The sequence below is a fragment of the Leucoraja erinacea genome, chromosome 8 (genome assembly GCF_028641065.1).
Source record: "Leucoraja erinacea ecotype New England chromosome 8, Leri_hhj_1, whole genome shotgun sequence".
Classification (NCBI taxonomy): domain Eukaryota; kingdom Metazoa; phylum Chordata; class Chondrichthyes; order Rajiformes; family Rajidae; genus Leucoraja; species Leucoraja erinaceus.
The window spans coordinates 29,415,637-29,431,360 of record NC_073384.1 but is presented as its reverse complement, the minus strand read 5'-3'; the positions used below and the strand labels follow the sequence as shown (position 1 = coordinate 29,431,360).

At 43.1% G+C, this 15,724-nt stretch overlaps 1 protein-coding gene across 2 annotated transcripts in view; it reads left to right on the top strand.

Annotated features, from left to right (window-relative positions):
* sdccag8 (SHH signaling and ciliogenesis regulator sdccag8) overlaps nt 1-15,724 on the top strand; it is a 347,356-nt gene that overhangs the window by 18,302 nt on the left and 313,330 nt on the right. For both annotated transcript variants that reach the window (XM_055639311.1, XM_055639312.1), the window contains exon 4: nt 11,339-11,449. In XM_055639311.1, the coding sequence (XP_055495286.1) occupies nt 11,339-11,449 (111 nt within the window). The remainder of the gene's footprint in view (nt 1-11,338; nt 11,450-15,724) is intronic.

Sequence of the window (15,724 nt, the reverse complement as noted above, 5' to 3'; positions counted from 1 at the left end):
ATAAAGGGGGAAGGGGGGAGGGGGGGGAGGAGGGGAGGAGGGAGAGAGTTAAGGAGATGGGATGTTGGCGGAGTGGGGAGGAGGGGAGATGGGAGAGAGAGTGGGGGGAGGGGGGGGAGGGAGGGGAGGGGGGGGAAAAAGCCGGAGCGAGAAGAGGATGAGGATGGGGGAGGGGGGGGGGGGGGAGAGCGCAGAGGGTGAAGGGGGGTGACAGGGGTAGGGGGAAAGGGGTGGTAGAGGGTGGAGGGGGGGGAAAGGTGGGTGAGGGGGGGTAGAGAGGGGGGGGGGGAAAGTGGAGGGAAGAGGGAGGAAGGGGGAGGTGAGAGGAGAGGAGTTTTGGGGGAGAAGAGGGTAGAGAAGAGGGTGAGAGGAGGAGAGGGGGAGGGGGAGAGGAGGAGAGAGAGTGAGAGGGGGAGCGAGGGGAGAGGGAGAGAGGAGGGGGGAGAGAGAGAGAAAGGCGTACGCCCATCGAGACGCTGCATTTCGTTTGAGTCTAACTGGGGCTCAAATGATAGCAATAAATTTGATTGTATTGGATTGTATTGTAAGACATTGCAGTTGATGACGTTGAGAAGCTGCGTACGCCCGTCGAGACGCTGAGTACGCCCTCAATGCGCCTGCGGGTGGGGGGGGGGGGGGGGGGCTTAAGCCAAAGATCGGCTGTTCCCCCGCTGCTTTTCCGAGCAACGGCGAATAGAGGGGGGGGGGGGGGGGGGGGAGGGGAGGAGAGGAGGGATGGGGGGGGGGGGAGTGGAGGAGAGCCGGGCGGCAGCAGGAGGCGACAAAATTAGTGAGTGGGTGGGGGGGGGGGGGGGGGGGGAAGGATTTTATTTAAATGTGTAGATTAAAACGACAACATTTAATGAGGATTGGATTTGCGAATGTAAAAGTGAAATGCCTAGCGAAATGGAAACAATCTCAGAGTTTTTGCGTGTGGTTTTGTCGGACCAAGGAATCAAAGGCCAAATCTGACACCCACAAACAAATAAAACACACAACACAACTAAACAGACACACACACCACACACACACACACACACCACACACACACACACACACACACACACACACACACACACACACACACACACACACACACACACACACACAGAGTTTAAAAAGTATATAGATAGATATGATGATATGATATATGATAGATATATGATATATGATAGATGTCACCTTGCCAGAGAGATAGCTCTTGGGGTGGAAAGTGGTCCAAGTTTTTTAGGTCTTACTGTGGAGCTTTATTGTCAGAGGGTGCAGTTAAAAAGTGTAGATAGGCTAGCAGAGAATGTTGCAGACATTTAGTGCAAGGACCTTCCACTAATATGCTCCAGTTACCAACAGTAACTTGCAGCTAGTTTTCTGAATAAATAAGTGTACTTGGTAGAATGCAGCTGAGATTGGAGTAACCTTCATATCAGAGTGGAAGAGAACTTGGATTAAACATGTCTCACAGTGGCATGCAATTCAGTTCCACTTCAGTGGGTTGCTTTAGGAGATGAGATGCAGATGAGTGCGAGGTGTTGCATTTTGGGAAGTCAAACCAGGACACGACTTTCACAAAGAATGGCAAGGCCCTGTGGATTGTTGTGGAGCAGAGGGATCTAGGAGTGCAGGTACATAGTTCCTTCAAACTGGGAGATAGGGCAGCCAAGAAGGCTTTTATCAGTTACGGTATTGAGTATAGAAGTTGGGATGTTATGTTACAATTATACAAGACATTGGTGATGCCAAATTTTGAGTATTGTGTTCAGTTTTGGTCACCCTTCTATTGGAAGGATTGGAAAGGGAGCAGAGAAGATTAATGAAGATGTTAAGGCCTGAGCTATCGCAAGAGGCTAGGCATGCTAGGACTTTATTCCTTGGAGCATAGGAGGCCGAGCAGTAATCTTATAGAGGTGTGTAAGATCAAGAGGTGAATAGGTAGGGTGAATGTACAGTCCTTACCCAGAGTAGGGCAATCAAGAACTAGAAGACATATGTTTAAGGTGAGAGGGGAAAGATTTAATAGGAACATGTGGGGCACCTTTTTCACACGGAGGGTAGTGGATATGTGGAACGCACTGCCAGAGAAGGTTGTTGAGGCAAGTACTATGACAATATTTAAAAAATATTTGAATACCATATGGATAGAAAATCTCATGATGTTTTAAACCTTCACAACTTTTGTAATATTCCACCGATCGGAACAAAACTTGGGTGCGCTTAGAGCAGAGGAGAACGGTGAATAACGTAGCGGAAAATCCTAGAGATGTAGGGTACCGTTTATTGTGCAAATTACCCCTGGCTGCGCGGCTCCAAAAAAAAAGCAAACCAGAAGTGGTCAAGATGAGAGTTTTAGTAATAGTATAGATGGACAAATTTGGGCAGGCGGGACTAGTGTAGCTGGGGCATAATGATCAGCATGGACCAGCTGGGCCGAAGGGCATATGTCGGTGCAGTATGACTGTGATGTTCAATTATTAAAATCATGATAGAAAATTGTTGGAGCAATGCTCAGAAATTTGATACCAACCTGTGCTGAGTTTAAATCTACTGGTGGGCAAAATGGTTAGGATTATAGCTTGCATGCATCCAGATGCAACTGTGAGATAGAGATCAATTTCTGTATCTGATGAGGTTTCTCAGCATTTCTTGATGGATGAGGAGGTTTCTCAGCATTCTCAGCATCTGAGGTTTCTCAGCATTTCTTGATAGGCCACGTATCGTGGTTGGTACCACACCTACATTTATATTTGACTTGGCTTGTGGTGAAGATTATGCCCACTGTCCATCTGGGTGGATGGAATCTACATAGCGATTCTCAGCTCCTTGAAGCTGAGAATGGGTAGTTGATGAGAATTCTGTCTGTGACTTTTCTTGTGGCAGATAGTAGGGAGACCTACATAATTAGTTCTGCAGCCAGATTTATTTTTTTCTGGCAGGTGGTTAGGATTGTAACATTACTGACATCTGTGGGCCACTCAGAGGTGTAAATGCACAATAATTAATTATTGTGCCATACTAAAAGGATGTGGAAGGAATACTAGAAATGCACATGCATTGAAATTGCTGACCTGAATCAGAAAGCAATGATTTAATAATTAAGTTGATTGATTGATATAATTTATTGCCACACAACCAGGGTCGGTGGAAATTTGGGTTGTCAGCAGCAGTACAATAATAAAGAACACACAACCACAATAAAACTGTAACACAAACATCCACCACAGCATTCATCACTGTGGTGGAAGGCACAAACATTTGGCCAGTCCTCCTCCATTTCCCCCCAGTGGACAGGACCAGAGTCCAGAGTCAGTCCAGGATCGGCTCTTCCTCACCGGAGACCGCGGCTTTAAGATGGTGTAGGCCGATCGGTTGAGATTTAAAGACTCCGCCGCAGCCAGAAGCACCGTAGACTGCAGGGCCGGCGGTCGAAGCTCCCCTCCAGGGGTGATGGTGAGTCCATGCCGGACCCGCGGTAGAAGTTGGCCGCAGGCCGGCAGTGATGGCTTCTTCTTCTGATCAGCATAATTGGAATAATGTAAGCAGTAAGAACAAAGTGACCAGAAGCTTGAGAGTTGTGTTTGTAGACTAGTTTGCACTTAATCTGGGTTGATCTCCTTGGTGTAGTGTAGTCAATATTGTGAGCAGTGAATATGTTTTAAAAAAGTTCAAATAAATTATTGATTGACAGTGTTTGGGGCAGTAGAAAATAAGAGATTTTGGCACAAGTGTTGCATTTCTTATGATTGCATGGAGTCGGAAGTGAATATTAATAATTTAGAGGATAGACCCAAAATGCTGGAGTATTTTGCAGGACAGGCAGCATTTCTGGAGAGAAGGAATGGGTGACGTTTCGGGTCGAGTCCCTTCTTCAGACTGATGTCAGGGGAGTGAGCGGTACAGAGATAAAATGTAGTCAGAGACAGTAAGACTGTTAGTAGCAATGTTACAACATTTTGAGATTTAAAAAATCAAGTCTGCAATTTAACCCATCAGATAAAGCATAAAAAGAAGTTTAATTTGACACCTAATTCACTTTCATATCTTCAGTATTAAAAAAAGTTATGGCCATTTTCATTCTCAGAAATTAGCATCTTGTTCCCTGTTGCTTTTCCATTGACCTAACACAAAAGCTGTGATGGAGGACAGTCAAAAACCCATAACTTTCTTAAAAATTAAGAGAACTGAAATACATTTTCAGTTATTATAGATTGAAGCATTCTGAAACAAATAGGAAACAATCTTACTTGGATGACCTGAAATTAAAGCATATAATTAGTTAGTTACCTAATTGTAGCTAATCACAAAATTCAATTACTAGATCTAAACATTATCAATATTTTAAGAAAAGATTAACATTTTTAAATAGCCTAAGTTTCCAAATAACATTCCCACAAGAATTCATAATATAACATGATTTTTAAATCTCATTGTCATGAATTTATAGGCCAAATGGAAAGAAATTTAGTGTTTAATTCCCGTAAATTAATGGGCATTTTAATCATCTTGCGAGTAAGATTTTGTGGAACGCGATCGTTTGGAGCGGTGCGGTTGTGGTGAATTTAAACCCCATATCGGCAGGAAAAATACTGCCGGTTTGTATGAGGCCTAAATCACCTTTTCGCAACGTAAAATTTGGATTAAGTTAATCCTAAAACGCACATTTATATGTAAAATAAATGGCTTACCTTTAGCTGTCCCGTACGTGAAATCGGTCCCGTTATCAGCGTTGTCGGCATTAGAAGCGGCATTACTCCAGTGCTGAAATTATCCTGCGATTAAAAAATAATAATTCACAGAACGGCAGTCGGAACAATTCTCCTGCCTGCCCCCCCCCCCCACCCCCCTCAAAGGCACCAAAGTGGCAGAACTGCAGTGCCACTGAAGGTAAGTTTTGTAACATACCTACTGTTAGGAGGACTGGGAAGGGGGAGGGGATGGAGAGAGAGGGAAAGTAAGGGCTACTTGAGGTTAGAGAAGTCAATGTTCCTACCACTGGCGTGTAAGCTACCCAAGTGAAATATGAGGTGCTGTTCCTCCAATTTGCGCTGGGCCTTACTTTGATAATTGAAGAGGCCCAGGACAGAAAAAGAAGGAAGAGGAGTTGCTGAAACATGCTGGTGGAAGTTGTGTCTATTTGTGGCATCAGTTTTGGAAAGCCTGTAAGGCTTTTGTCATCATTGGTATTGGCCTCACCCACGGGGTGAATATTTATTGTCTGTCTCTAACTGCCCTTGAAGATGGTTGGGGAGGCTGCCTCTTTGCACCAGTGCAGTCTTTCTGGTGAATATAGCTGGGTAGAAGTTTTAAATCCTGAGGGACTGGCAGAATATTTTTCAGCTTGTGTGACCTGTAATGTCAGGTTATGTTGCCGTAGCGGCGTGCATGAGCGGATCTGGCGGCCGGCCAAGAACATGGACGGAACAAGTGGCCACCGAGAACGCCCGCACCACGTGCCGCTGCAAAGAAGGGCCTGGTGGGCAGCTGCCTGCAGGAGGAAGCCCGGAAGCCCCATAGACCAGAGAGTTGAGGAGTGAGCTGCTGGTGATGATGGATTCGATGAGAGGGTCAGTAGGAGAGGAACCTGGGTATTGCCTCCAGTTTTTTCAAGGTTGGCAGCAGGAGGCATCCTCCCAAATACGGAAGTGGTCATGCGAGGAGGGGGATGTCAGGTCACGGACATGCAGCAGCCAGGGGCTTACCTGGGCTTACTTGGGTCGGGAGCGCGCCAGTACTTCCAACACTTTGTAGACAGCGTCAAAATATGGTGACTTTGCATTTGTGGGTTGTGCAAAAGAATTTCACTGTGCTGTGTATACGTGACAATAAAGAACCATTTGAACATGATATTCAACTTTTACGTGCCAAACATATAAAACATATAGCTAAAACCAATGAATCGCAGTTTCCTTGCAAAACCACGTAATTTGCAATATCAAGTAAAAAAAAAGAATTTGAATTGATAACAGTGAAATAGTGATTGTGTGTGTTATTTCATAATGCTGTGGGTTCCACATTATTTAGTATATTGTAGCTGCTTTCATACATCAACATTCGGGAACAACTTTTATTTTATGGAAGTGTCGACTGAGGTTGGTAAAAACTGGGGGGCTTGCAGAATCAAGAAAATGTAAATTACGTTAAAAAATTAATGTACTTTAGATATCCCTAAGCTGCAGCATTTCTTATGTATATTAACAATGGTCACAGCAAAAAGAAAAGCTCTTCAAATGTGGTATTAAACACTTTTGCTAAATTATTTTTTTGCATCAAATCTCTCTGAATATTATAATCTAATTGTATTATGCACATTGGTTCTGCAAGTATTTTGTAGAAGCTGATGTCTTCTATTTTTCTTTGAATTGGCTGCCTTTTTCCCATTTAAGGATAATCTTTTCTTTGTAGTCTGTTGCCTCTCTTTTTATTTGCCAGACTAGACCACTGCAATGACAGCATAAACATTTGCAGCTGTCTTAAGGCTGTATACCATTCGGAAAAAAAATTCTCACAATAAATTATTATAAAATGCTTTATTATTTGTTTCTTTAAGTTTGGTTAAAAAAAATATTGAAAATATAGTGAAATTCCATGGTGTTTTTTATAAACAATTGTATACACTGTTGACAGTTATTTAAAAGCTTCTACTTTGTGATCTGTATTTATAATGCTTATTTGCTAAATAAAAATGACAGCTATGATCGGATATTTGAACTTGCGCTGGAAGAATGTGAATATGTGTATCAAAATAATAACAATTGTAAATATACTCAGAACAACCTGCACTAAACATCAGTAAGGAGCTGATCATTTTCTTTAGAAGGGTTAAGCCAATGATCCACAACCCTCATCATCGATGGGTTGGCGGTGGAGAGAGTCAATAACAAAAGTTTCTGGATGTGTATATTTCTGAAGATCTGTCCTGGCACATAAAGAAATCGCATCAATGCCTCCACTTCCTTAGAAGATTGAGGAGATTGAGATATATTGATGAATACTGTTATGAACTTCTACAGGTGTACAATAGAGAGCATATTGTCTGGTTGCATTACAGGTTTGTTCCGCAGCTCGATGCACAGGAATAAAGGAGATTACAGAGTGTGATAGACACTCTCCGGTCCATCAGAGATACTGACCTTCCTACCATCGAAGGGATATATGAGGCGCTGCCTCAAAAAGGCAGCAAATAGCATAAAAACCCCACATTACCCTCATTTCACAATTGCCATCAGGAAGAAGGTATAGGAGTTTGAAACCACCAGCTCCTTCCAAACAACAATCAGGCTCTTAAACACTGCACCACACTAACCTGAACTATACTATGAACTCTTTTTGGTGGCACTAAAGACTTCAGAGATTTTCTGCATGAGTTTTGGGATTGTTAATTTATTGAGTATATGTTTATTTTATATTATTTACATGTATTGTATTTACAGCCCTGTAATAATAATAATAATAATATATTTTATTGTCATTGCACATAAGCGCAACGAGATTTGGTATGCAGCTTCCATCCGATGTCATAACATAAATTACTAATAAAATTTAGATTTAGATACCCCGAGAACATGGTTTGTAAAAGAACAGTAAAACAGTCAAAACAGTTCAAACAGACTAAAGTGCAGATGTGTCTGTGCGACGTGACCATCCGAGGGAGACAGTCCAGGGGGGGTGGGGGGCACTCAGCAGGGCCAGTTCAGAGCCGCTATAGCTCTGGGAATTAAGCTGTTCCTTAGTCTGGTGGTTCGGGCGTAGAAAGCCTTGTAACGTCTGCTGGAGGGAAGTAGTTTGAACAGTCCATTACAAGGATGTGAGGAGTCTTTATGGATGCTGACTGCCTTCCTGAGGCATCTTGTGTGGTAGATGCCCTCCAAGGCTGGTAGCTGTGTCCCAATGATCTTCTGCACTCTGTGGACGACGCCTCCGTGCAGCTGAGATACCACACAGAGATGTCATATGTTAATATGCTCTCTGTGGTGCAGCGGTAGAAGGTTGTCAGCAGCAGCAAGTAAAGATTTCATTGTTCCATGTCGGTGAATATGACAATTAAACAGTCTCTCTCTTGACTCTAATGAGAGACAAAACATTTCTGCTGATGTATTTAAGAACACTATTAAAGTTGCCAATTTGGAGATTGTTTGTATCGAAGACTTAAATTAACTTAGGAAACTTGTTACATTGCAAGTATACTGGTTATAAACACAATGAATTTATGAGATAAGATGTATCCTCTACAAAGCAGCAGTTTTTGACAACTTACGCTAGCCACAGTCAGTTCCTCAGAGGCTCACTTTCTGAGTGACTATGGAGTGAGTCACTTTTTTTTCCTTTTGTTGTGTTCTATTGACTGCAGATTCCCTTCCTTCTCGTTTGTGCTTGCCCTCACTGTCAACAGTTTCACTCTTTGATTATATCGGGTAATTACCAATTTCCAGAGCTTACGTCTCTTTTTTTCAAAATTTCATTTTATATTTCATTTATTATTTGTCATCTCTTTTGTAGATTGAGTTGTTCCTTAACTTTGTTTATCCTTTTACATACTGAGCTACTCCTGGAATGGTATCCTTTTATAAGTGACTGAAAATTCTGCAACTAATATCACTTGCTTTAGTGCCATGGTATTTTGATTGTAAGTAAGTAAGTAAGTAAGTAAGTTTATTGGCCAAGTATTCACATGCAAGGAATTTGCCTTGGTGCTCCGCCCACAAGTCACAACATGACATACAGTGACAGTTACGAATGACTCAGAAAACACTAAACATTAATAATAATAAAACATTAATGATAAAACACCAGTGATCAAGCATGTGAACTAACAAAATACCAGATCAAAAGGAGGCTACAGATTTTTGATTGTTGAGTAGAGCAACTACTCGTGGATAAAAACTGTTTTTATGCCTGGCTGTAGCAGCTTTGACAGTCCGGAATCGCCTTCCAGAGGGAAGTGATTCAAAGCGTTTGAGGCCAGGGTGAGAGGGGTCAGAGATGATCTTGCCCGCTCGCTTCCCGGTCCTTGCAGTGTACAGTTCATCAATGGAGGGAAGGTTGCAGCCAATAATTTTCTCTGCTGATCGGACGATTCGCTGCAGCCTCCAGGTGTCGTGCTTGGTGGCTGAGCCAAACCAGACCATGATGGAGAAGGTGAGAACAGACTACGATGGACGTGTAGAATTGGACCATCATTGCCTGTGGCAGATCGTGCTTCCTCAGCTGCCGTAGGAAGTACATCCTATGTTGTGCCTTTTTGACTGTGGAGTCGATGGTAGCCCCCCACTTAAGGTCCTTGGAGATGATGGTTCCCAGGAACTTAAAAGACTCCACAGATGTGACTGTGGTGTTGTTGATGGTGAATGGGGTGAGGGGAGGGGGAGCTCTCCTAAAGTCTACAATCAATTCCACTGTCTAAAGAGCATTGAGCTCCAGGTTGTTGCTACGGCACCAGATCGCCAGCTGTGACACTTCCTGTCTGTAGGCAGATTCCTCACCATCTTGGATCAGTCCAATCAGGGTTGTGTCATCCACAAACTTGAGAAGCTTGACAGAGGTGTCTGTGGAGGTGCAGTCGTTGGTGTAGAGGAGAGGATAGAGTACACAGCCTTGCGGTGCTCCTATGCTGAGTGTTTGCGGGTTTCAAACACCAATGTGCTTTATGTCTGTTAATCGGTGTTCTGGCCCTAGTTTGCTTGTTTCATGTACCATGCAATGTTGGCACGTTCCTGGCAGATATAATGTACTTATTCCATCCGGGATAACCTGTCTGCTTGAAAGGTGACACCACATTCTAAATTAATGTCCTGGCTTTCACATTTTAAACCTAATTCTGTTACAGCATATTCTTTGCAGTTAGCATTATTTTTGATATAATTGACCATTGTGCTTGACTACCTGACCTTCCACCTTTTTCAATGCAGAATTAATATTTGTTGGTTTTACAGTTACAGTTGTTAAAATATTGTTCATCATAGCAAAGATATGGAAACTAAGACATTGATAACATATAAGCTTGTACAGGTGCACAACCTTTTATCCGAAGTTCCAAATAACGAAAAGCTCCGAATAGCGGACATTTTTTCGGTCCTTGAAGAAAGGTCCTTGAAGACGTTCAACGAGGGCGGCCCGCAGAGGTGACAGCGGAACCTCCGGTCGGTCCTCGAAGAAAGGGGAACTAAATCCCTATTCATAAAAGAGAAGTATATTGCGCGGGAGGGTTAATAATTGACAATCTGCTGCTGCCTGCCCGCTGAGTTAAAAAGTTCCCATGGTAGACTCATGATATACAATGTATCGTAAGTCTTGCGTGGGAACTTTTTAACTCAGCGGGCAGGCAGCAGCAGATTGTCGCTCCCTTCAGTTTCACCCCACCTACACCCCTCTGCTTCCCGGCCATGTGTATGACCCCTTCCCTCCCTTCTCCAGCTCCCCGCCCATTGCACCGGCGCGGGGGCTTTGCACTGTCTTCACGTCGGCAATGCCAGCAGGTCAGTGCCAGTCACCAGAGACGTCAGGACCAACGGGACACCGACCCCCAGGCCCACTGCAAGCACGGAGATCCCAGAGACCCACAGCCAGCAGCAGCCCAGCCCCGTTCCAACTCCAGAGGAACACGCTCCCCGTAGGGACAGAAGCTGATGGTGTGCAAGGTACGTCTTGTTCTTGGGGTTGCGCAGCTCGGGCTGTGGGCGAACTGCCACTTGTCGCCGTAGCGGCCCATCGGGGAGCGGATTCCTCTGCAGTTGGAGGGACAGGGAGACACAGCGGCTTTTGAGAATGGTGGGCAATCACTTCCAAAATTCTGCCCACACAGTCAGTATACCTCTCCTACACTTGTCTCCCGCACTAAGATCATCTCGCAGAGAATGATCCCAGCCTAACCCTCCCTATTCTCTCCTATTCTGCAAGAAAAAACTACATTGCAGACTCAAACTCGCGATCGAGTAACTGCCGGGATCGAGGCGCAAACCCGCAACCTTGCGGATATGAGCCGAGCACTCTACCACTGAGCCAGCGGTTAAAATCAGATTTCTGAATTACGAAAAGTGTCTGGTCCCAAGGCTTTCGGATAAAAGGTTGTGCACCTGTATATCTAAATAACTTCATTAATTGTTTCACCAATTTCTAACAATACAACATACGAGACCCATAAGGTCCTCTCTTTTTGTTTTGTGACCTTGATAAAGAGGTCACATTCCTGCTGTAAAATGAAAGTTAGTCATTTTTTACCAGTAGAATCCATTGCATGAGATTGGAAGGTCCTGTTGAAATAGAGAGAGGAATAAATAATATAGCACATCAAACGCTTGAATTGTGAAAATTGATAAATCATTTGTAATTGCCTCTTTTCGCATTACAGAGACAAGGAAAAGATTCTGATCACTCACCATCTGTTCAAGATCTGGTACCTATTCTTAATGAACAATCAGAATACATTCAACATTTGGAGGCAGAAGTCAAGCTTTTCAAGGTCAGATGCATATATTTCCCAAATTAGTTATTCATTAGAGGTTAACCCTTGTTTTCAGAATTTTAGTGCATTTGTCAAAAAGCACAAGTTAACGATTTCCTCCACCATGCTAGCATGTTAAAGGAAATCTGGATTCCAATTGTAATTTATTCTTCTACATCAAATTCAAATTTAATCACTTGTATAATTCATACCTATTAAATGAACAAACAAGAATAAAGATTAAGTAAAGGAAATATATCATCATGTATAAAGAAGAAACTGTCTTCTATGCTCTGTTTTTCTCTGAGTAAGATCCAGTAAGATTTTTTCCAAATAAATAACCTTTTCAAACTTACCAATCAATTTTTATTTATTTTTTTATTGGCTGGATGATATAATTCAGTCAAAGATAAGGGGCCAGAAACCCAATTCTGTGCATACTAATTGTTACATGAGATTTGTACCATTTTGGCTCAACTATGAAGTAGCCTGCAGTGTGAGTGATTGTAAAGCTGGAAAAATGCAATCTAATTCATTGTCTTGAAGTGGCCCATCAATACAATGCAGCTATCCCATGCCATGCAAACAAGTTGTTAGTTATCTATTTCAGTGAGGTAATAAAAGTGCTATTTGAAAGATGGAGCATAAGGCAAGTAAAGTTGAGAAATTTCAGCTGGATGCACTAAACTAGCTCCTTTTATTATTATCTGCAGCAGACTATGTACCTCACAGTTTGCAACATTTACCTGCTTCTTGACTGTATATCACGTTGGAGATGGTGTGTTACAATATCTGAGAACTGTATTCCATATAGACCAGTGCCCAGAAATAATTAACAATACAAAAACAGGAAAAACTGGAATCACTCCGCAAGTGTGGAAAGAGAAACAGTTAACATTTGAGTTGTGAATATTAATTATGTTTCTCCTTCCACAGAGGCAGACTGATCTGAATTTTCCAACATTTTCAATAGTACATGCAGATTTCCATCACCTACAATACTTTTTTGAGTTTTATTTACTCTAAAACAAATCAGTTACTTTTGTTCACCCCTAGTTTTCTAAAAGAGCTCAGCTTACACATATTTTTGAATCATAGAGTTGTACAACATACAAACAGGCCGTTTGCCCCACCTCCTCCCTGCCAACTGTTTTGTTCATTGACATGAATCCAATTTTCCTTCATAAGGTCTGCATTGGCTGTGCATTGGCTATTTAAATGCAAGGGGGAATGCAGCAGCAGCCAAATTCAAAGCGGAAAGCAGCAGCAGCCAAGTTCATGGCACTATGGGTTGCTCTGCGGCACATGGGGGGGGGGGGGGAAGAGTGGAAGGGCAATAGTAATAGGGGATTCAATTGTCAGGGGAATAGATAGGCGTTTCTGCGGCCACAAACGAGACTCCAGGATGGTATGTTGCCTCCCTGGTGCAAGGGTCAGGGATGTCACTGAACGGCTGCAGAACATTCTGGAGGGGAGTGTGAACAGCCAGTTGTCGTGGTGCATATTGGCACCAACGATATAGGTAAAAAAAGGGATGAGGTCCTACAAGATGAATTTAGAGAGCTAGGAGATAAATTTATAAGTAGGACCTCAAAGGTAATAATCTCTGGATTACTACCAGTACCACGGGCCAGTCAGAGTAGAAATAGGAGGATATTGCAGATGAATACGTGGCTTGAAAAATGGTGCAAGGGGGAGGGATTCAAATTTTTCGGGCATTGGAATCAGTTCTGGGGGAGGTGGGACCAGTACAAACAGGACGGTCTGCACCTGGGCTGGAATGGAACCAATGTCCTTGGGGGAGTGTTTGCTAATGCTGTCGGGGAGGGTTTAAACTAATGTGGTAGGGGGATGGGGGTGTAAAATGAGGGTAGATGCAATAGGTAGCAAGGTGAAAAGTAAAAGTGGCAGGCAGACAAAACCAGGGCAAAAATCAAAAAGGGCCACTTTTCAACATAATTGTATAAGGGGTAAGAGCGTTGTAAAAACAAGCCTGAAGGCTTTGTGTCTCAATGCAAGGAGTATTCGTAATAAGGTGGATGAGTTGAACGTGCAGATAGCCATTAATGATTATGATATAGTTGGGATCACGGAGACATGGCTCCAGGGTGACCAAGGCTGGGAGCTGAACATCCAGGGATATTCAATATTCAGGAGGGATAGAGAGAAAGGAAAAGGAGGTGGGGTAGCGTTGCTGGTTAGAGAGGAGATTAACGCAATGGAAAGGAAGGACATTAGTTTGGAGGATGTGGAATCGGTATGGGTAGAGCTGCGAAACATTAAGGAGCAGAAAACGCTGGTGGGTGTTGTGTACAGGCCACCTAACAGCAGTAGTGAAGTTGGAGATGGTATCAAACAGGAAATGAGAAATGCGTGCGACAAAGGCAAAACAGTTATAATGGGTGACTTCAATCTACATATAGATTGGGTGAATCAAATTGGCAGGGGTGCTGAGGAAGAGGATTTCATAGCAAAAGGATTTGAGTATAGGAGCAGGGAGGTTCTACTGCAGTTGTACAGGGTCTTGGTGAGACCACACCTGGAGTATTGCGTACAGTTTTGGTCTCCAGATCTGAGGAAGGACATTATTGCCATATAGGAAGTGCAGAGAAGGTTCACCAGACTGATTCCTGGGATGTCAGGACTGTCTTATGAAGAAAGACTGGATAGACTTGGTTTATACTCTCTAGAATTTAGGAGATTGAGAGGGGATCTTATAGAAACTTACAAAATTCTTAAGGGGTTGGACAGGCTAGATGCAGGAAGATTGCTCCCGATGTTGGGGCAGTCCAGGACAAAGGGTCACAGCTTAAGGATAAGGGGGAAATCCTTTAAAACCGAGATGAGAAGAACTTTTTTCACACAGAGAGTGGTGAATCTCTGGAACTCTCTGCCACAGAGGGTAGTCGAGGCCAGTTCATTGGCTATATTTAAAAGGGATTTAGATGTTGCCCTTGTGGCTAAGGGGATCAGAGGGTATGGAGAGAAGGCAGGTACGGGATACTGAGTTGGATGATCAGCCATGATCATATTGAATGGCAGTGCAGGCTCGAAGGGCCGAATGGCCTACTCCTGCACCTAATTTCTATGTTTCTATGAATGTATGCGGGATAGTTATCTAAATCAACATGTAGAGGAACCAACGAGAGAGCAGGCTATTTTAGACTGGGTATTGAGTAATGAGGAAGGGTTAGTTAGCAGTCTTGTTGTACGTGCCTCCTTGGGCAAGAGTGACCATAATATGGTTGAGTTCTTCATTAGGAATGAGAGTGACATTGTTAATTCAGAAACAATGGTTCTGAACTTAAAGAAAGGTAACTTTGAGGGTATGAGATGTGAATTGGCCAAGATTGACTGGCAATTAATTCTAAAAGGGTTGACGGTGGATATGCAATGGAAGACATTTAAAGACTGCATGGATGAACTACAAAAATTGTTCATCCCAGTTTGGCAAAAGAATAAATCAGGGAAGGTAGTGCATCCGTGGATAACAAGGGAAATCAGGGATAGTATCAAAGCGAAGGATGATGCGTACAAATTAGCCAGAAAAAGCAGCATACCAGAGGACTGGGAGAAATTCAGAGACCAGCAGAGGAGGACAAAGGGCTTAATTAGGAAAGGAAAAATAGATTATGAAAGAAAACTGGCAGGGAACATAAAAACTGACTGCAAAAGTTTTTATAGATATGTGAAAAGAAAGAGATTAGTTAAAACAAATGTAGGTCCCTTGCAATCAGAAACAGGTGAGTTGATCATGGGGAACAAGGATATGGCGGACCAATTGAATAACTACTTTGGTTCCGTCTTCACTAAGGAAGACATAAATAATCTGCCGGAAATAGCAGGGGACCACGGGTCAAAGGAGTTGGAGGAATTGAATGAAATCCAGGTTAGTCGGGAAGTGGTGTTGGGTAAATTGAATGGATTAAAGGCCGATAAATCCCCAGGGCCAGATAGGCTGCATCCCAGAGTACTTAAGGAAGTAGCTCCAGAAATAGTGGATGCATTAGTAACAATCTTTCAAAACTCTTTAGATTCTGGAGTAGTTCCTGAGGATTGGCGGGTAGCAAACGTAACCCCACTTTTTAAGAAGGGAGGGAGAGAGAAAACGGGGAATTACAGACCAGTTAGTCTAACATCGGTAGTGGGGAAACTGCTAGAGTCAGTTATTAAAGATGGGATAGCAGCACATTTGGAAAGTGGTGAAATCATTGGACAATGTCAGCATGGATTTACGAAAGGTAAATCATGTCTGACGAATCTTATAGAATTTTTCGAGGATGTAACTAGTAG